Genomic DNA, 22,800 nt, shown 5'->3' on the forward strand with positions numbered 1-22,800 from the left:
TCACACAAACCATAAGACTTTTAAGTTCAGAATGCAAATACAAAATAAAATTAAAAACAAAATTCCAACGATAGGTCAAAATTTATATCTCATAATCGTATTTGTTTGATAATAAACACACCGTGACACAATTTTAAAGGTCAACTCTTTGTTGATGCTATAAACAAATCCAACAGAAATCCAATCAGGATTATTCAATATATAAGGATTAAAGATTAAAGATTAATGATCACTTCTTATAGTTCATATACATTATATATTTAAAAAAACAGATTATAAATTAATTGGTGTTAAAGAATAATCACCACTCAAATACATATAATAAAAAATAAAACCATACGAAGAAAAACCACAAAAACTAGATTATAAATAAGTAAATAACAATTGTGGAATAATCACCAGTTCTTAAAACATGTTATAATCGAAAAAATGTTAATAAATACATTGGTATTAGAGAATAATCACCACTCCACTACACATAATAAAACAAAATCATAGGAAGTTACAATAACATATGTTTGTGATATAATAGCTAAAATTTGAATGTCAACCATTTCTGTTTAGATCGTCCACCTCCTTTCTGACGTCTTTTAACAGCATGAATCCGATCAAAAGTTCCAAATGACATTTTAACGAAGGGTTTTTTTACGTCCAACCCGGCACCATTCTGCATTTCAGAATCGGTTCTCTGTTCGACATCATCTTCATTTTCATCTGATTTATTGGTAAGATCAACGTTTGGTGGTGTTCCTTTTTCCTCTGTATAATGTTCTGAGTTTTCTTTTTTAAAATTATCTTCATCAATATTTTTTTGTTCCTTCGATAGTAAATTCTCATATTTCTGCTTCGTTATCAACATCAACTCTCGACTCATAATTCAAGAAAGACTGAATTATGATTGGCAGTATATTACTTATTTTTATTAATTGTTTTTTTCTCACTCTTTGGTTGATCTTGTCTGCAACTACTCTTCGAATGTTTACCTTATTCAGACTTAGTTGCTTTTTACTCCTTCCTGCAATTGCTATGACACCATTCAACAAGTTATAAATAATTTCAACCAATAGTTGTAGTTGTTGTTTTTTAATTACTTGAAGCACTGCCTTTCTTTGTTCGCTGTTACATGAATGTAGAAATAAAAGAAACTGTCTATCTTGTACTTTCAACTTCCTCATCACTTGGGCGATATACTAATGTTCCTTCACCTGGGAATATTCTAGTTCTTAACGAGTACAGTTTGCAAGAATGAGTGCTGACATCAACCAACAAATATCGAAAGGGAACACCAGTCGCCTTTTCAAACGCATCGAAAAAATATTTTGTTTGTTTCGGGAATGCCTGTCTTGCAAACGTCTGAATTTGAAGTTGATCGCGATAGTTTTTAAATAAGACGAAATAGTGCATGTTTAAGCTGAGTGTGCGCATTACCTTTCCTTTGTAAAATAAATTTTGATGAAGAAAAATTAATGACATATTAAAATGATGAGATCCAACGCAAACTAATTGTTCAATAGATCTGTTATCTGCGCTTTGACACATTAAATCATCCATAACGCAAATAAAATGTTTATTATCATGTCGTAGTTCGATCAAATCTGCTCGAGTGGGTAGACCTTCATGAAAATGTATATTTCTAACAGTTTTCATCATTTCATCAAATACAGGTTGCCATACAGATCCATAGCAATATATAATGCATGTTGGAATTTCCTTGAACATTTTATCTGCATTTTCTAACAGTCTTTTTACAAACACAGTCTTACCAGAATTTGTAGGTCCACATACTAAAATTGTTGTAGGCGTTTCAAATTTTATTACAGGAAGTTCATCATCCTGAGACATGATGATGAGTGTGTTTTAATTGTATAACATCATAACTTTACTTCCAGGAGATGCAAACTTGCTCACACCGTTCGGAATGTTTCATACAATATGGGAACGTATTTGTGATATAATCACAAACAAATTCATCATTAATCCTAAAATCATTCGAAAACAAATTAACAGTGGTATCCATAATCACATTTCTACATCTATTCAAAAGATAAAATAGACAATACTGTCCACATACTTTTGACTCATTACTTTGTAATCTTTTTATATTATATTCCAATTTAAACGATTTTGTGTTAAAGAACTCCCTAGGGTGATTAAAGTAATATTCAGGAGGATTTCCAAAGCTGTCAAAAAACTCTCCAGCAGTTCTACTTGAAATATAAAATGCTAACCAATGTCTACCAGGTTGACGTTTGGGGTCTGTGTTGACGATAAAAGCAAATGGAAACGTGTTGATGTTTTGCGGTATTTCATCGGCAGCAAATACACCACAAACATTTTGTGATAAAACAGGATCGCAATCAATAACACATTGCAGACTGCTGGAATTCATAATTCTACCATTCGAAGCGAACGTCTCTACTTTGAGTAATTTCAAAATAACCTTGTCGTTCCGCAAAAACAATACAATTGACTGTGTGAGGAAGCGAACTGGCAAAACTTACATCAATCCTTATATTTCCTTGTTTTTGAAGTGACAGATATTCATTCCCAATAAAATCAGGTTGTGTGTCAAATGCATACAAAGCAAAACCTTGTGGGATGTCTTCTCTAGTTAGGTCTATCCCTGAATCACTCATCCATTTTCTGGTTGTTTCCAACAAACCTGTTAATATCGGTGTGATTGTGTATCCACTACTTGCATTGTAGCTAATCTGTGTGGGACCTCCATTAACCGGTGTTCCATCTATACTCAAACTTATCTGACTTAGGTTATAATTAGCAAAATTCCATGGATTTTTTTTAGACTCCCCGTCGATGTCGCCTCACTACACACAAAACCCACTATGATCTTATTAGGACAAATGTCCTGAAAGATGTTGTTCCATGTGAAGTTTAGAGTTCCTTTACTAAGTGTCATTGAAGTAATTTCTGTTTTCGTGTATGGATACTTTGCATTGGTTACGTTTAACATGGCATTATGTGCGGTAATTACTGCCGGGTTTACTTGTATTTTGGCTACTCTTAAAATCATCTGTTCAATGTCAATTCTATAATCTTTAGTCTCATTACTTAATAAACAGAATTCTGGTTTTGTTCTGAGAAATTTTACACCTATCCCAACTTGGTTGATTAAGTACCGATTTATTTGAAAAAGATCATGTAAAATTGGACCCTGGAGGTCTAATACTTTTGACTTAGCAATGTAGTTCATTCTAACCACTCCGTTGGTGTTGTTTCCGTTTTCGAAGTCAACATCGTCAAACGCTCCTGCTGTGTCCTTAAGCCATAGCTGTGTACATAATTGCGACTTCTTAGCTTCTGAACCATATTTCAACAAACTCTGGATGTAGGCTTTATAAGGATAAAACCCAGAGTTGGATGATAGCGCCTTTCCTTGGATAGATACGTCTATTTGTGAAAAAAGTGCCTGTAAAAAGAGACACACAGGTGCTACACTTTCATCGTCCGCAAGATCTGTACCATCTTGATGTTTGACTTTCAGTTTAACACACATCTGACTTCTAGACAAATCTAAATACTCCATTCCATTTTGACTGGAAATGTTAAATAGTATTGGTGAATCATTAGAAATAGTGGATGTTGGTAGAATATTCTCCATTTTTATATTCTCAATTCCTGTTTGTGTTGGAGGTAGATCGAAAATGTCCAGTTCTGTAATTTGTCCCTCTGTGAAGAAATCTTTATTAAGCATAGCCATTATTTTGTATCTTTACACACTAATTATTCTTGTTTTGTTTAGTTTTACACACTAAATAAGTCCCTGTTTTTTTTTTATTTTACGCACACTAGATATGTCTTTGTTTTTTACACACTAAATATGTCCTTGTTGTTTATTTTCCTTTGTTTTTTAATATTTTTTTTGTTATTTCTTTTCCCACTTTTTTTTACCTTCTTATTTGGTTTCTTTTTCTTGGTAACCCTCGGCTGCTGTTTTGCTGATTTGATCTTTTTTTGTTGACGTCTCCTTTTAAAGAGTGATTTTGCTGATTTTTTCCGGTCTATTTCACTCCTCGCCTGATCCACTGTTGCTTGTGCAGGGGACACTATTTTGACTGGTATCTCACTTATTTCCATGGGTGTGTGTTTTATTTTTGATTTTTCTATTGGCACGATTTTCCCCCTTACATTACCCACAACTGATCCGCCTCTTTGATTTCCTTTCATGAATTTGTTTTTGTGTTTACTGTTTTTATAATAGTCCATCCATTTTTCAACATTAGGAATATACATCTCAGAAATATCCATTTTACAAGAAAAACGGATATTGACGAAAGTGAAGTGTGATCGTCAGTGGTTTGGTTAAAAATGTCGCTAATCTTAATGAACGGTCGGTTATGTAGATCTCAATATCAAAAATATGAGTCTTATTCACATCCTCATAATACAATTGATGGTATATGTTTGTCCAATTTCCCTTTCTGTTTAGTTCAACGGATCGTAATAAATGTTGCTCTTGTCTACCATTCAATATAGATGTATCAACTATATTACAAAAAACATACAACTGATTCATATAACTAATTTGTTTTGAATCATTGATGTGGATGTCACATAAAGCGATTTTCCATATACCTGATAAGTTCAGAGGTTCGGATAAATGAATTTTGAACTTATGTGCTGTGTTGTTAGGGAAATAATCCAAATTTGTTTTGTCGTCGCTTTGTGCGCGGAAATAAAAATTTGACATTTTCATATTTGAGTTGCAGATTGCTTTCTGATCTCAAACGTATATTCAACGGACTTAAAAGAGTTCTCATGAATCGAATTATCAACCATTCACAGCTTCTGTATTATGTGCTCTTACGTTTTTTGTTGTCTGTGTTATGACTTGTTTTAATGTGTGTTTTTCGTAAAATCCTCTGTCTTTTGTCAGTTTTAATGGGTTTTTTTTTTTGGTTTTTTTTGTTTTTTTTTTGCTATTGTTAATTATCTATGTGTGTGTATTTCGAGGTGTTGCTGTTGATGTGTATTATTGGTCTTCGGATTTTACACCTTAAAATTTTGAACGTGTGGTATTGAAAATAAGACTTAATTAATTCAACCAACGTCCAACATTTAACAAGTTTGAAACATGACCTACAACTCAACTGTAGTTGGGTGTATACTAAACGATGTCAGTTGCAACTAGTCAAGAACTTTAAAAATAACTCCTCAACCCAGACTGATGGACACTAGTATTAACACATAAATTAAAACAAATAGAAGATATGATTTTTATTCATATAACAAATTTAAAAGGTTTTTATTCATATAACAAATTTAAAAGGTTTTTATTCATTTAACAAATTAAAAGAAACAATCCTTCCTTAATGTTTGCACTAAGTATACCATGCCGTTAATTATGAGGATAAAATTCCATCAATGGATTAGTATATGTGTTATATTGTACTAAAAAAAATAAAACATACACCAATATCTCTACACTGCAGTGTTCACAAGGAGCGCAATACAATATCATATGTTTGGCATATAAAATTACCAATACAGTAAACGTGCTATATTGTATACAGATTATTTAAAATACACAACGATCCCTCCTTATTGCACTAATTATATCATGCCAGTAGTTACGAGGGTAAAGCTCCATCAACACATCCAAAAATTCCAATTTGTAGTTCCTTAACAAAAACGAAAGTTCCCGAAAAGTTAAATTCCCACCTAATCTTATTAATGAACAACACATATTTTCAAATAGATTACAATTGTCAATTGTTACAACTCTCTGCCATAAAATTTCTTGTACTAAAAAAAGTAAATCTGTCTGTTGAAATTCGCTGATGTCCATCCCCAAACGTTGATAAATCTTAAATAATAAATTTGATGGAAGTTTTATAATGGCGTCTCTTGTTAGTATTGAGCATATTGGTGTACGAAGTAAAATATTGATGGTGTCTGAAATGCATTGCCTGTCCAGGCACACTTCTCTCAATCCCTCTCGTCGTCTGACAGATCCACATAGTCCAGTCTCTTGGCTGGCAGTTTCCTCTTCTTCTGAGGTGGCTGAGTCTTCTCCTCTGAGGTCTGCTGTTCCAGACATCTGAGCGCTTCTTCCTCCTCCTGTACTCTCACACTGTTCTAAATAAAAAAAATACAATGAGTTTGGTGTCGTGATGAACTCTTCAGTGAAAACAGAAAAAAATATGACATCTCAATAAAAGACTTTATCTCCGAACATTAAAAGATAATTTGTCGCAAGCACCTATCGTTAGCACCAATTTAGTTAGAATTTCATCGTTATTCATCAAAATATCCTTATTGCAATAGACCTTAAATAATAAACCGCTACTGTCGTTTTTGGTTGCGATAGACCTTAAATAATAAACAGCACTATTCATTTTATCATCGTAAACGACGTTTAGCAAGATATTTTATCATTATTCATCATAATGGCGATGCAAATATTAACCTCATTAAATTGTGACCATCAAATGTTATCTTCATAACATAACTTGTATATATATATACATAAAAAAAAAACGAAAAAAAAAAGGAATGAGTTGATTCTATAACAACACCACAAAGAGCTTTGTATTTTTTTTTTATTTTTTTTTATTTTTTAAAGCAGACAAGAAGGACTTCATTGGTATTTTATCCAATAAACATGAATTTCAACAATAATGAATGAAAGTAATGTGCTTACTTGTTTTTCAAAACTTTCATCGAGCGATTTAATTGCCCCGGCATCTACCATCCTCATGAGTTGGATGTATTCTTCCGCCTTAATAGAGAAGCTTTTCTGTTGGCCATTTCTTGCTGTTTGTCTCAAATGGACCCATGTTTTTCCGTTGTGGCTATTTATCCCTACGGTCAAGTTGTCTCCAAACTTCCCCTGTGCTCTAAGAACTGCATCACCGTCTTTGATAGTTACTAAAGTATTAATTTTCGTAGATTTACAAGTTGTACAAGTAGATTTACAAGTTGTACAAGAATTGTACCTTATTTATAGCAGATCTTGTTTAAGGGGAAAATTTTCATTGGACGAATAAACCAATTTTTGAAGAATTATCATACATAACTAAATTAATATTCATCTCTGATTGGTTAAAATTAAAATTTCTTCAACGATTGGTATATCTTTTATAAAATGAAATTTCTGTAAGGATTTGAAATGTATCACGGTTGATTTATTTGAGTTTTGTTTTGTCAGCACCACAAATCAGCAATTATTTCAGGATTATTTTGATTTAAGCTATTATTATTTCAAAATATTAATTTTGTTTTGCTGTCAACACTAATTAAGATGTGTTGCGTATAAGATATTGTTCATTTGTTCATTAGACCACTTCTTGATGGTCATTTAAAATATGTGATTTCATATTAAGTTGGAGCTGTGTTACCACCCGTTGATCAATACAATAAAAGTCTATCTGTAATTCTTTCTATCATGCTATGATGTATTAAACTGCTTTTACAATGATCAAATGTTGTCTCATTAGATTGTTTGTTATTTACCCCCCCCCCCCTCTTTTTCCCTTAACGTGTTACTACCACTAAACAACTCATCGGTTTGTAAAAAAAATGTCTGAATTTCAGAAAGCAGGAACTTTTGACAATCCAATAGAAATTGTTGATGATATCATTGATGTTGATGATTTAAGTGACGATGATATAAGTGATGATTTCACCATTATTTATGATAGTGAAGATGAGGAAAGTCATATTAATTGTGTATCCAGTGATAATATTCCTATTAATCCACATAGTGACCAAGAATTTGTTGATGATGATGATGATGATGTTCTTTCTTTAGTTTTATCCTCCTCAGATGATGATGATGATGATGTTGATGTTCTTTCTTTAGTTTTATCCTCTTCAGATGATGAATGTGCAGAGCCTATGTTTCCAGGTAGGTTTAATATCATATATTGAAAATTTGTTAAGTTCAGACAGGTGTTAGTTTTAAACAGGTTAGCTTAGCATAAATGGTTTGATTGATGTTTTTTTTTCAAAGGTTCCCTTTTAAAATCATGTCTGTTTTGTGAGGTTTTTTTTCTCTCTCTATGTTGTTTGTTTTGTTTAAATAATATAGTACTGATCATCTAGAAAAAGGACCTAATCAAATCTCATATTTATTGTAGATTCAACAACCATGGAAAAAGACATTCTGGAACTAAATCACACTAAACAGTAACAACTCTCTGATCTACTCAGATTTTTTTTTTAGTGTTATTAAACTATCATTTACTCATCCAGTTTTATTTTTTTTCTTAACCATCTGTGACTTGTTCAAATGCAATGCTGGACTTATTTCAAATCAATTTCTGGTTTTCTGTTCTTAATTTTGTGAGTTATATGTTGTGGTATTTCTGTCTCCATGACTATTGTCTTTCAAACTTATTTATGTTGTCTACTTGGGTTTGTCTTAAGGTAACGTTAAATAATCTCATTGTTTTGAATATCATGCAGTGACTCTCAACTGTAATATCAATTTAGATTGTCTTGTGTGCATTTACCTCATATCTTCCATAATGTGTATGTTTCAAACTCGCAAATCAGGAATTTTGAAGAAATAAAAAGATATTAAAGAACTTTTTTTTAATTCAACAAATCAATAGTCTAACATATAGTACAATTTATACATAAAATTAAAAATCATTTATTAATCCAAGATAAATAGTTCATGTGTGATTGTCTCTTTATTTGTTAAAAAATTGTTATCATTTGTTCTTCCTTACTGTTATAGTAATATTATCAATATCAAACAATAATAAAAGCAATCCTTCAAAACAGTGTTTTTCAATTACCAAAGTTTCTGGATTGTTCTAATGATGGAATATTTTTTTTTGAAACACCAAATAATAAAAGTAATCCTTCAAAAAATGTTTTTTCAACTATCAAAATTGGTTGTTTTGATGATGGGATAAATTAAAACACTAAACTAAACTAAACTAAACACAATATATATATATATATATAACATTTGTAAATAAAATCAACATTATAAAAATTTCCAAACAAACAAACATATATGTATATGTTTGTATTTTGCAACATTTAAACATACCTAACATAAGTTAATAAAATTATCATATTTAACTTTAAAAAAAAAATCACCATAATAAAACTTTCATAAAAAGGTGTCTTGTACAATAATATGTTCGGAATGTTATGAATGTAAAGAAAAAGTTTGTGAGTATTTTCAATAAGTTGATAATCAACTGAATCAAGTTTGCATATATATCAGTTGTGTATTTTAAATAATCTGTATACAATATAGCACGTTTACTGTATTGGTAATTTTATATGCCAAACATATGATATTGTATTGCGCTCCTTGTGAACACTGCAGTGTAGAGATATTGGTGTATGTTTTATTTTTTTTAGTACAATATAACACATATACTAATCCATTGATGGAATTTTATCCTCATAATTAACGGCATGGTATACTTAGTGCAAAAATTAAGGAAGGATTGTTTCTTTTAATTTGTTAAATGAATAAAAACCTTTTAAATTTGTTATATGAATAAAAACCTTTTAAATTTGTTATATGAATAAAAATCATATCTTCTATTTGTTTTAATTTATGTGTTAATACTAGTGTCCATCAGTCTGGGTTGAGGAGTTATTTTTAAAGTTCTTGACTAGTTGCAACTGACATCGTTTAGTATACACCCAACTACAGTTGAGTTGTAGGTCATGTTTCAAACTTGTTAAATGTTGGACGTTGGTTGAATTATTTTCAATACCACACGTTCAAAATTTTAAGGTGTAAAATCCGAAGACCAATAATACACATCAACAGCAACACCTCGAAATACACACACATAGATAATTAACAATAGCAAAAAAAAACAAAAAAAACCAAAAAAAAAAACCCATTAAAACTGACAAAAGACAGAGGATTTTACGAAAAACACACATTAAAACAAGTCATAACACAGACAACAAAAAACGTAAGAGCACATAATACAGAAGCTGTGAATGGTTGATAATTCGATTCATGAGAACTCTTTTAAGTCCGTTGAATATACGTTTGAGATCAGAAAGCAATCTGCAACTCAAATATGAAAATGTCAAATTTTTATTTCCGCGCACAAAGCGACGACAAAACAAATTTGGATTATTTCCCTAACAACACAGCACATAAGTTCAAAATTCATTTATCCGAACCTCTGAACTTATCAGGTATATGGAAAATCGCTTTATGTGACATCCACATCAATGATTCAAAACAAATTAGTTATATGAATCAGTTGTATGTTTTTTGTAATATAGTTGATACATCTATATTGAATGGTAGACAAGAGCAACATTTATTACGATCCGTTGAACTAAACAGAAAGGGAAATTGGACAAACATATACCATCAATTGTATTATGAGGATGTGAATAAGACTCATATTTTTGATATTGAGATCTACATAACCGACCGTTCATTAAGATTAGCGACATTTTTAACCAAACCACTGACGATCACACTTCACTTTCGTCAATATCCGTTTTTCTTGTAAAATGGATATTTCTGCAGATAACAGATCTATTGAACAATTAGTTTGCGTTGGATCTCATCATTTTAATATGTCATTAATTTTTCTTCATCAAAATTTATTTTACAAAGGAAAGGTAATGCGCACACTCAGCTTAAACATGCACTATTTCGTCTTATTTAAAAACTATCGCGATCAACTTCAAATTCAGACGTTTGCAAGACAGGCATTCCCGAAACAAACAAAATATTTTTTCGATGCGTTTGAAAAGGCGACATGTCATATTCAATTGCAGTAGCCACTAAACATGCTAAAGAAGCACATAACACAAATAAAATCTGTAACGCCGCCATCTTCTGTATCGATCGTTTGTTATGGGGATTTAGAAACGAAATTAAATTGGGGATCTAGAAACGACTTATGATTATACTGCAATATGGACTTTGTGGGGATGAAGAAACGACTTCAAGTTCACATCTGGGGATCTAGAAACGATTGATATATAAATCGTTGTCAACACCACGAATGAGGATCTATAAGGGTGGATTATAAAAATGAGAGATTGTACTTCTTCCTCTCCAGTCTCCTTTTCAATAAAGGAAAAGCGTTTATTTTCATTTTTTTTTTTTTTTTTTTGTTTATTGTAGAATCATTAAAGATAATAAATGTAAAAGATCCCGTTCCTAGTTGGATGGAGTCCGAGATGGATAAATATTTAGATCGAGAAAACCTATCTAATACCTCGGAACAGCGATCAAAGAAAAAATTACACTGTCCACCTTTCAACGGTAATGGAACAATATTCTAATTTGAGAGTCTAAATATATAATTTAAGAGAAAAAAAAAGAAGTAAAGAAACGATTTTTCCCCCCCAAATAATTTAAATTAAATGATTCTATTTATTAAAAATAATAAAATCTTTTTGAAGATCAAATTTTCAACATTTTTTTTTTGCAATATCTTTTTCCAGAAAAACAGAGGGATCCGTGGTCAAAGTATGAATGGCAAGGTTCACTACATCGCTGCATATCAAAACAAATCTGGTGTGGCAATGGAATATTAGGAAACGTCATAAGCAGAGAACGTGGTTTATTTCATAAGAATAATTGGAGTTTCATCAAGATTTTATATCAGTTAATTTTTCCAAATACAAGTCCTCGCTATTTTGTGCATGATAGAGTATGGGAATTTAAATTCCACCCGAAGTGTAGAAATGGATGTTAAATGATGGCTATTTTTATATTAAATAATGTGTCATAATGTTGTGTGTTGTTTTAACACAATATAGACTGATAAAGATTATAGTTAAACGATTAAGGAACACTTTTTAAAATATTGAATAATAAAGCTTAGTTTAGAGAAAGTTCATTTATTTAGGTTTATATAACAGTGTTACATTTAAATACACAGATTGCATAAAATTATACTACTATACAACGGAAGAAAATAAAAAGACTGTCGAACATTTTTAGGTTTGATCTGTTCGAATAGACACAAACAAGTTATTTAAGAATGAATTAAGGAACAATTCTGAAAACATTGAATAATAAAGCTTAGTTGAGAAAAAGTTCATTTGTTCAGGTTTATATAACAGAGTTATATAAAAATACATAGATTGAAAGAATATAGGGTATAACACCAAAAATATAATATTTAGTGTCTTAACATTGAATAATAAAGCTTAGTTTAGAGAAAGTTCATTTGTTGAGGTTTATATAACGGAGTTACATCACAATACATGAAAGAAATAACATAAAAAATACACAGATTTGTATTGGTTTTGTTTAGAGAGCTACAATGGAAAAGAATGTCAAGAATTTGAGGTTGGATCTGTTTGACTAGATACAAACAATAGAAGAACAATAGGGATTTATGCCAGAAACATAGAGAACAATAGGGATTTGTGCCAGAAACACTAAAATTCCCCTACTAATGCCCCCCGCATGTTGGTCAAGTATCTAACTACGCTTTGCGAAACAGTAATAATTATATATATGTAGTATCCCGTTATAGACTAGACATTACTAGAAAATCCCTTTTCCCATCCTCTACTATTGAGTGGAATAGCCTTAACCCCGAAATACGAACGTCCAAAAATATAAATATTTTTAAACGAAAGATGAAGTCCAAATTGATACAGCCACTTTCCTATTTTAGTTGTGGGGATAAAAAACTTAATATCATTCATACACGTTTGAGAAATATGTGCAGACCTAAATTCAGATTTACATCGTGTTAATATTAAACCCAGGCCCGCATGCAGCTGTGACCATCCTGTTGAAGATAGTATACACTATTTTTTTTAGAGTGCGCTTTTCACAACGAAGCAAGAGAAATACTGTTTTCAAAATTAGATAGATACATCTGCTATATCCATTGTGCTTCTATTGGCTAATGACGGTGACCTTTCTTTTCAGCAAAACAAAGACATTTTTGAGTCCGTACAATCTCATATCAGAATAACGCAAAGATTTAAAGATATCAATTAGCATTCTAAGTTTCTACTTTACAACCTTTCACTCCAGTCCAGTTGTTTCATTATTATTCCTTATTATATTGGGTTTTTTTTCTTTTTATTTCTTATTTTCGTTTGTAGTATTATTACAATATAACATGCATTCCTACTATGTTTTTTAATCATTAACTAATGTACTTTGTGTTTATATCTATATTGGGAGAGGACGTCTCTAATGTTGTTATAACTTAATTGTGTCCAATCCCTTTCGCTAACGGTAGGAGCCGGCAAAGTAGTAATTTGTATACGTATGCTTTCTAAACTGACATGAGTTGTTCGTCATCTGGTGTTGGGAAAATTTCTACTGCCAAAAATTTAAATAGTGCGTAAAAATACACCCAAACACTATATTCTGGTAAAGGTTAGATAATTACTTCGACTAGACATGTAAATGAATTCACAATTCAAATTCAAATTCAAATTCAAATATTTTATTGGACAAAGCACATATGATACAATGCGTATTCCAAGATACAAACACATTACACATGCCAATTTATGCAAATACAACATAAAGAAACATTTCAAGTTCTTATTATATATATAATATCACAGTATTACACAGTATTATACTTATGGTAGACCAACTGACATTAAATTATTATTACGAAGTTCGAAAACTTGACTTAAATAAATACATATTTGTATGGTGTCAACCAGATTTACTGGGTTAAGTAAATGAATCGTTGATTTAATACCATTATCATTATTCAGGTTTTTGAAAATATCAAACTTCTCTCGAAGGTCTTTATAAAGAGGACAAAATAAAAAAAAATGAACTTAATCTTCCACTTTATCTTTACAAAGTTTGCAGTATCTTTCACTTGCTAAAATTTTTGGTTTGCTATACCTCCCAGTTTCAATTGCAAGTGAATGTGCACATATTCTTATTTTTGTAAGCAATGCTCTATCATATTTCTTAATATCAAATCTTAAAGTAAGCTTTTAAGTCAAATGATGAGCACATTTTACTCTAAAATCTTAGTTTACCTGTGTTATTAGATTTAATATGCTCAAGTTGACCTAAATTCTTGCATATATTAAAGTTTTTAGTGAGTCCTCAAACACATTATGTGATATTTGAAGTGAATCAAAGTTGATTAACTTTTTTAGTTTATCTAATGATTGTACCCAGCAAGAGCTCTTCTGTGTATACAATTTTTTATCTTCAATGAATGCAGATTTTAATAAATTTTTTGGGTTGTTTCCAACTTCAATGTCAGTTAATCCTGGGAACAGTATATCTAACATATATGTTCCTGGTTAATCTAGCTAGCATCTATAATACTAAAATTACAAGGTCCAATTTTTCAGCCGTCATCACGTAAAAACGACGAATCAAAGAATTCAACTTTAAATATAACTAATATAGTACAAAAGTGTAGCCTGATTAAAAATTACACCACTGTAGGTGTCATACCACCAATTACTCCCTCAAATTTAGAAAGTAGGCCTACTCGGACAAAAAATAGTGCATTTGATGTCAGTTTTTACTTAAACTAACCGACAAATTGGCAGAAATGAAACTTTTGATGAAAGAGAAATATATTAAGACCATTTTGAGCTAAAATTTACTTGTTTATGAGTTTGCATTCAAAATTGAGGATCAATGCACTCCATAGTATACTAATTTAAGATTTCCAGAAAACCAGGTGTTATTTTTAGTGGTACCTCTATTCGGAACACCTTTTCTTTTTTATATGATTTTAAACACCTGTTGAAATATTGGCATGTAGAAAGCTGATACATGTAGGATTCAGGATATACCTGGTTTCTATGAAGTTAAACTTAAGGTAAAATATTTAGAAAGCTGTGAAAATTGTAAAGTTTGGTTGAACAGATAGGGACTTTTAATTGGTGGTATGACACCTCCAGGCCCTTTTGTTTTCCACGTAATTAATATTGCCAATAATCAAGAAGTTCCGGGTCGAGTCCGATACCGATACCAATAGCATATTCACCTGTTACCTATTACCTTATCTGTACGTTCCGCATCTGACAGGCGCACCACCAAACGGTGTATTTAGGATTAATAAATTGTTACCTATTGTAGTATTTTAATCAGTAAGACTTTATAAGATAACACTACGAATACTAAAAAATAAGGCGTATAGGTACAGTTTTTAATTTGTTAGCGGGCATGACGTCATGAAAACAGCGAATCATTCAAAGAATTCAACTTTATTTATAACTAATATCTTATAGGACAATGCTGTTGATTAAAAAATACTCCATCCCAGGACCTTTTGTTTTCCAAATATTTTATATTACAAATAATTGATAAGTTCCAGTTAGACGGGTTCAAACAGAAAGATTTGAAAGCAGAGAAAACTTACTGTGATAATTATCTCAATATCGGCGGCATGACTTTATCAGATGACAATACTAATACAAAAATAAGTCTTGCGCATAGTTATAGACTTTAATTCAGTCACGGACCCGCGGTACCATGGGTGTGTTCTAGTAGTATTTAAACATTAGTTTATATGATATAAAACACACTGGATAAATCTCAAGTTCTGTACGTAAAGCTAAATTGGAAGCCTTACCATGAACACCAAGAACATTTTTCATAATTATATTCTGAACCTTTTCAAATGGCAGTTTATCAGCAGTGTCAAGATTTATATTAAAATCTGAGACCCAAATTTCAGATCCATAAGTCATAATTGGTGAAATAATTAATGAGTAGAAAATTCTTTCCCATTTTTCCACTGCAATACAATTAGAATACAGGCGAAGTATGCCTTACGCGCTTTATCAGCAAGATTTTCAGCTGCTATATTAAGTTTACCTCTATTGTTGAAGACTATACCTAAGTATTTATATTCCGTAGCAGATTCTAATGGTTGGGGACCAAAATAAAAATAATGTTTATCTAATAAAGATCTATTTTTACTATTTGATAAAATCATAGTTTAGGTTTTCTTGGTGTTCACTTTAGGCCCCAATCAATACAAAAGGATTGTAAGGCATTCACACAGTGTTGCAAGCCATTAGGTGTTTCTGAAATTAAGATTAAATCATCTGCATAAAGAAGATGACTAAAGTTATATTATGATTTGAATTAACTCCGGGGTCAGACAAAACGGGGTTGAAATAGGAATCTATGTCATCTTCAAAAATATTAAAAAGGGAGGGGCTAAGACTGCCCCCCCTGTTTCACCCCTAAATTAGCATGGAATGATTCACGAATGAATCCATCAGTTTTATAACAATACAATGTATTACTATACATATGTTTTAACAAGTCATAAAATTTCCCACCTATTCCCTTTTTGAGCAATTTATGTAGTAATGTCTTTCTTACAACACTGTCGAATGCCTTTTTAAAGTCCACAAAACAAATGTAAAGATTTTTCTTACACTTATTTAAATATTTATTAATTAAAGTTTTCATTATGAATATATTGGTCACTTGTTCTATATCCTTCACGAAAACCACCCTGATTGGCACTCAACAAGTCTTTACACTCTATGAACACAGTTAATCTGTTTTGCAGTAATGAAGTAAATAATTTACCTAAACAGCTAGAGACACATATACCTCTATAGTTATTGCAATCATTTGGATCACCTGATTTAAAAATTGAAGAAATATATGACAGATTCCATGATTTTGGAAATTTTCCACATTGTAGTATTTCATTAATAAGTTTTACTATAACTAGTACCATGGATGAGGCACTACATTTAAAAAAACTCATTCAATATCAAATCAGGACCACTAGACTTACCAGCTTTAAGTCTTGTGATACCTTTTTTTAACTTCATTACAAGTAAATTGGTAATCCAGAGAGCAATGATTGTCTTTTGATATTTCAAGATCATCAGGAAAATTAAGTTCTGAATCAGAGTTTAATAAGGATTCAGTGTAATGTTCTACCCATTCCTGCTTTGATAATGGACTCGGTGCCTGTTGGTGGTTATTTTTTAGATTGTTAATAGATTTCCAAAAGGACTTGGAGTCTTTGTGTTCCAAACTATTCAATTTACTAATAAATGTCCTATAAAACTCTGCTTTTAAGCTCTTTTTTTGTTTATTATAATGTTTTACACAATTAGAATATGTTTGGCGAAGGTTAGCATTATTTTTATCCTTTTGGAGTCTTTTTACCAAGAGACCTTACTTCTTTCCTCACCAACAGACAATCATTGGACATCCATGCTTTTTTTGGTTTAGCTCTTTTTCTCTTATTAGATGGACGAGAACTTTTCTTTTTTAATACTAAAGTTTCTGATGCTGCATTTACATAAATTTTATTAACTGATGAGACAAGAACATCGATATCATCACAGTTTTCATCATCAATATTGTTCATTAGATCTATTATATCATTTACAGACTCTTTATGCAATAAAGCATCATGAATTTGTCTGACATGGAATGTTCCCTTTGAAATTTACCAACATCAGAAAGAGACTCAAGAGTTGTGTCTCTTTGAGTACATGATCTAAAGCATACAGATAATAAACAGTGGTATCTCAATTCCACTGGAGATCTAAAAATAAAATGCTGTACACAATAGAATAAATTAGGTGTTGTTAACATATAACCAACTGTGCTTTGGCCAATAGAATTATAAAAAGTAAAAAATCCTAAGGAATCGACTAGAAATCTCCCATTAAGAAGTCTCAACTGCAATGCTTTACAAAGGGACATAAGAACAGTGCCAACATGTTTTTTTCCGACGTAGTCGGTATAGTTTCGGTGTGTGCCCTTTGAACTTAAGGACGCTTAACTATAGCAACAGAATACGCATGCTCGAAAATCCTTTCTGAGATTGGACAAAATGCAGTAATGGTGGGTGATTTGGTTGTGTTTGAAAAAACGTCTCGAAAATTATATCGTTATTGAAAGCAAGTGAAAAAACTATAAATATTTGAACTAGATCTTACAAAGATTTATATTTTGATTAGAATATTTTTTCTCCAATAGCTCTTTGCATCCATGACAGCTGTTTATTCGGGACAATTATATAATTTTTAATGTAAACTTTGTTGTACGAACGTACATGACTTTTAGAATGCACCTACGCATGTGAGATTTCCGCGGGGTTTTGGTGAATATTCTTAAATTTAAATACGTCGGATATCTTTTTTAAAGATATTTCTTGTTTCTCTATCCATTTGACGTCTTACTACGGGAATATCAGGGGGGTAACTAATAGGTACAGGACAATCAATCAAATTTTCATTTCCATCAACATTTTGGATGTAGTCCTACAGTCCTCCTGTTCGGGCATTAAAGTCACCACAGATTAGAATTTCTCCCTGATGTTTAAACTGCACGATTTCACTTTGAAGCTGTGTAAATATCAATTCTGAATCATCTTTATTCATATATGGTTTTATATAACAAAAACACAAATAAACTGTATAAGATAGTCCAGGTATTTGCTTATCCAGCTTTAACCAAATTGAAAATTTTGATCTTTTGATCTCTTTTACTCCCTTTCTGATATGCGGTTTGCAGTATACTGCTTTACCACCTGATGCCCTTCCCTTTCTTTTGAATTCAAAAGCTTTAAACCATTGGTTCTATGACAACATCGTTTTTCGCCCCCTTTTACTTTCGCACCCTACATGTTCGCACCCAAAATCCGTTCGCACCCTACATGTTCGCGCCCAATTTAAATTGGTCTTGTGTTGAAACACTTTGTAATCAAGTTTTGGCAATAAGTATAATTGTTGCCATTGTCTCAAAATAAAGTGAGACAGCATTTATTTTTTGTATTGAATAAATCTTAATCATATTTTGGATAGTGTATTGTTAAAAAAAATAATAATCCTTTCTAAATAAAGTTAAATTTGTCAATGTTTTATTGTGCGTTGAATAACTCTTAATCATGTTTTGGTTAGTGTTTTGCTGATCATTGCTATAACTTTGTTTCATTGACTTGTTTCAAAATGAAGTGAGATTGTGACTACGTTTTTTTTCGTCTTGAATAAATTTTATCATGTTTTGGTCATACTAGTGTTACTGCAATTACTATATTTCATTGTTTCAATGTTTCAGATCAATGGGACCAAGCTGTTTTAAAAAAACAATTACCTTTTGTGTTTTTCATTTAAAATCTTCAATAGTTCACTCATACAAAGCTATAAATACATTCAGTATTTACACCAAAGCAATTTAAAACAACAATCATGATTTTCAAAATATTCAACTGAAATTTGAATTAGAATTGGGCGCGAATGTGTAGAGTGCGAACGGATCTTGGGTGCGAACGTGCGAGGTGCGTAAGGTGCGAAAGTGTATTGGGCGCGAACGGACTTGATACCATATATTAGTTTCATTCCCCTATACAAATTCATTCCCAGCACAGGAGTGTGTGTCGGGTACTACTACACGTGCTATGTAATTATATTTGACCTATTTAAGTTTACACCTCAAACAGCAGTTGTTGTTTGTTTCTTTACATGTTATCGTGACAAATATCTATTGTAAATGATAATTCTTTTGAATGAAAGGTTTGTTTGATTAGTTTACAAAGGGGAGTTGTACAAATGAGTGTTAGGCAGCAACCATTTGATTTTCAACAAGTCGAAAACATTTTATTTCTTCCAATTTCAGTATTACATATAACATGTATAGCGACAGCTGAGGGTGAAACAAACATTTTTTTTTTCTCAGAATCTAAACAAATTTTTTTTTTCTCCAAAAACTGGAAACAAATTTTTTTCCAAAAAAATCCATGTTAACTACTGGAAGTGTAAATTCTCTAATAAATTAAAGCATGGCCAGAGATTATAAAGATTTGTAAAACAACTAAGCGTGGAACAACAAATTGGCTGGACATGATATTATAAAGGAACAAATCACAAAAAAAGATAATTAAAAAAATTAAATAAAGAACATTAATTTTAATTGAATTGCTTGTGTGGAATATTGGTTTGAAGACTTGGTGTGACTTTGTAATGCATGAACTAACATAGGGCCCCAACTTTTTTGTTGCAAAAAGAATTGGACATCACCTTTTTAGCTCACCTGGCCCAAAGGACCATGTGAGCTTTTCTCGTCACTTGACGTCCGTTGTCCATTGTTGTTATCTTTTACAAAAATCATCTCTGAAACTACTGGGCCAAACTTAGCCATAATCATTTTTGGGGTATCTAGTTTAAAAGATGGCAAAGCATTTAGAGCATGAATTCTGACTGTGTAACATTTGTTAACCATGTTAAGATCTATCTGCCCAGCCCTGAAATTTTCAGGTTTTTACAACTGGTTGTTGGGTTTGCTTCTGCGGAATTGGTAATACTGTACAGCAAAGTAAGACCTACAAATAAGTCAACATGACCAAAATGGTTTATTGACCCCATAAGGAGTTACTGCACTTTAAAGTCAATTTTTAACCATTTTCATAAATTTGGTATCTTTTTACAAAATATTTTCCACTGTTACTACTTAGCCAAGTTCATTATAGATAGAGATAATTATAAGCAGGAAGACTGTTCAAAAAAGTAAGATCTACAAACACATCAGCATCACTAAAACACATTTTTGCCATAAATCCATCTGTGTCCTTTGTTTAATATGCACATAGACCAAGGTGAGCAACACAGACTTCAGCCTCTAGTCTTCATTCGCTGCTGCATTACCATGGAACTTTTATTTTTTTAGGTAAAGATTTGCAATCAAAACCTTATGAGACTGGCTTGCTAACCTCTTGATCTTTATTAAAATTAGAGTTATCTTCCTTTGCCTAGAATCTATAATATTAAAATAATGAGGTCCAATTTGTCAGCCGTCATGGGGAAAAAACGACAAATCGAAGAATTCAACTTTATATATAGCTAATATAGATAAACTCATCATAGATACCTGTGAGGACTAAAATTTGTATATACGCCAGATGCACGTTTCGTCTACAAAAGACTCATCAGTGACTCTCAAATCCAAAAAAGTTAAAAGGCCAAATAAAGTACGAAGTTGAAGAGCTTTGAAGACCAAAATTTCTAAAAGTGTTGCCAAATACAGCTAAGGTAATCTATGCCTGAGGTAGAAAAGCCTGAGTATTTACAAAAATTCAAAATTTTGTAAACAGTAAATGTATAAATATGACCATATCAATGACAATTCATGTCAGCACAAAAAGTGCTGACTACTGGGCTTGTGATACCCTCAGGGAAATAAATTTCCACCAGCAGTGGCATCGACCCAGTGGTTGTAAATAAACTCATCATAGATACCAGGACTAAAATTTGTATATACATTGTACGCCAAGAAGGTTTAACATTTGTTAAATGTCCTACTTTATAAAATGGCCTATAATTGCCATTATAATTACAATTAATTGGTAGTCTTAAAAGAGGGTGGTAAAGGGGGCCCCTGGACACGGAAACACGTGAAATAGAAATCGCAAAAATGTTGCACGGAATATAAAAATCGGAAAAAACGAAGCACGAGAAATAGATTCGTAAATATTAATGGAAAAAGTAAAATAATATATTAATTAGCCGTTCTTAGAGATCCTATTGTCATTATTAAATGGACATGATGACCCTGCAATCACTATTAAGCGTCCGCTAGTTACAACTAATTTGAAAGAAAAATATTATTCATAATAATTAATTTGATAGCAATTTTAAATATTCTAGGAACACATAATTTGAAACAATCTCCAAATTGACTTTGAATTAAGTCCCAGTTTACTTTTAAATCAAATGCGGGACAAGCACGAGAAATTAAGAGTACCGACACGAAACACGGAAAATAAATAAAGGAGAACACGAGGCACGCATGTCGAAACAAACACGAGAAAACGAGAAATAAAACCTCAAAACACGAAAACACGTGAAATAAATAGGCCGAAAACGTTGCACGAAAATAACCCTTTACCACCCTCTTAAAAACACTGTTAACAATAAGTCCTAAGTATTGGTAACTTGAAACATACTCAACATTTTTATCCATAGTTTGATAGTTTGATATTTTACATTTATTAATTCATGCATAAGTTGTCCCACTTTGTTTGGATCTCTGTAGAATCTCTCCTCATCAGAAACGAATTAAGGGGGGAGGGAGGGGACATCAAAATAGATTGTCCCTTCCTTAATTTGTAAAATTGTCAATTGTGAATTAAAATAGATTTAAACGGAATTGGCCCTTTCTAAATTGGTAAAGTATGCATGCAATGATTTGAATAAAGTAAAAGGGAACTGACCTTACGCCATATTATTTATGTATGTGCCTCTGTCCCAAGTCAGGAGCCTGTTATTCAGTGGTTTTCGTTTGTTTATGTATTTGTTTTTCGTTCATTTTTTTATATATAAATAAGGCCGTTAGTTTTCTCATTTGAATTGTTTTAATCATTGTCTTATCAGGGCCTTTTATAGCTGACTATGCGGTATGGATTTTGCTCATTGTTGAAGGACGTATGGTGACCTATAGTTGTTAATGTCTGTCATTTTGGTCTCTTGTGGACAGTTGTCTCATTGGCATTATCATACCACATCTTCTTTTTTATATTACCTAAATTGGTAAAGTTGGCAAAAGTGTATTTGCCCTACCTAAACTGCTTAGATTTGCAATGGTGGCTTAAGATAAATTCAAAAGGATTATTAACTGGCACTTAACGGTAACCTCTTTTCTGTTGCAGTTGGTATGATTTTTATTGGATTGATTGTGTATATATATGTGGTTAACAGGTAATTTTTGATATTTTTATTTTTGTATTAAATTTTCACATAATTTATTATATATATACCATGTATATTTGTATATCTGATGAGTTTGACACATTTAATTCTTAATATTTATTGAGTAGTTTTAAGTTATGCATCAGTGGTTATAATTATTGTAAGACTTTGTCATGGCTCAGTGAATTTTGA

At 31.5% G+C, this 22,800-nt stretch overlaps 1 protein-coding gene across 1 annotated transcript; it reads left to right on the plus strand.

Annotated features, from left to right (window-relative positions):
* Nucleotides 1-7,515: 7,515 nt before the first annotated feature.
* Nucleotides 7,516-8,152, plus strand: LOC134684904 (coiled-coil domain-containing protein 1-like). The gene is made up of 2 exons (XM_063544220.1): nt 7,516-7,867; nt 8,100-8,152. Exons 1-2 carry the CDS (start codon nt 7,540-7,542, stop codon nt 8,150-8,152), a joined length of 381 nt encoding a protein of 126 aa, XP_063400290.1. The 5' UTR covers nt 7,516-7,539.
* The last annotated feature ends 14,648 nt before the right edge of the window (nt 8,153-22,800 follow it).

This window comes from Mytilus trossulus, chromosome 9, assembly GCF_036588685.1.
Source record: "Mytilus trossulus isolate FHL-02 chromosome 9, PNRI_Mtr1.1.1.hap1, whole genome shotgun sequence".
NCBI classification, from domain to species: Eukaryota; Metazoa; Mollusca; class Bivalvia; order Mytilida; family Mytilidae; genus Mytilus; species Mytilus trossulus.

What these genes read in the sequence shown, in the direction of transcription:
- LOC134684904 (XM_063544220.1), top strand. Translation starts at nt 7,540, where the DNA reads ATGTCTGAATTTCAGAAAGCAGGAACTTTTGACAATCCAATAGAAATT. An exon ending in TGCAGAGCCTATGTTTCCAG is followed by an intron (nt 7,868 to 8,099) that starts GTAGGTTTAATA and finishes TATTTATTGTAG; the next exon opens with ATTCAACAACCATGGAAAAA.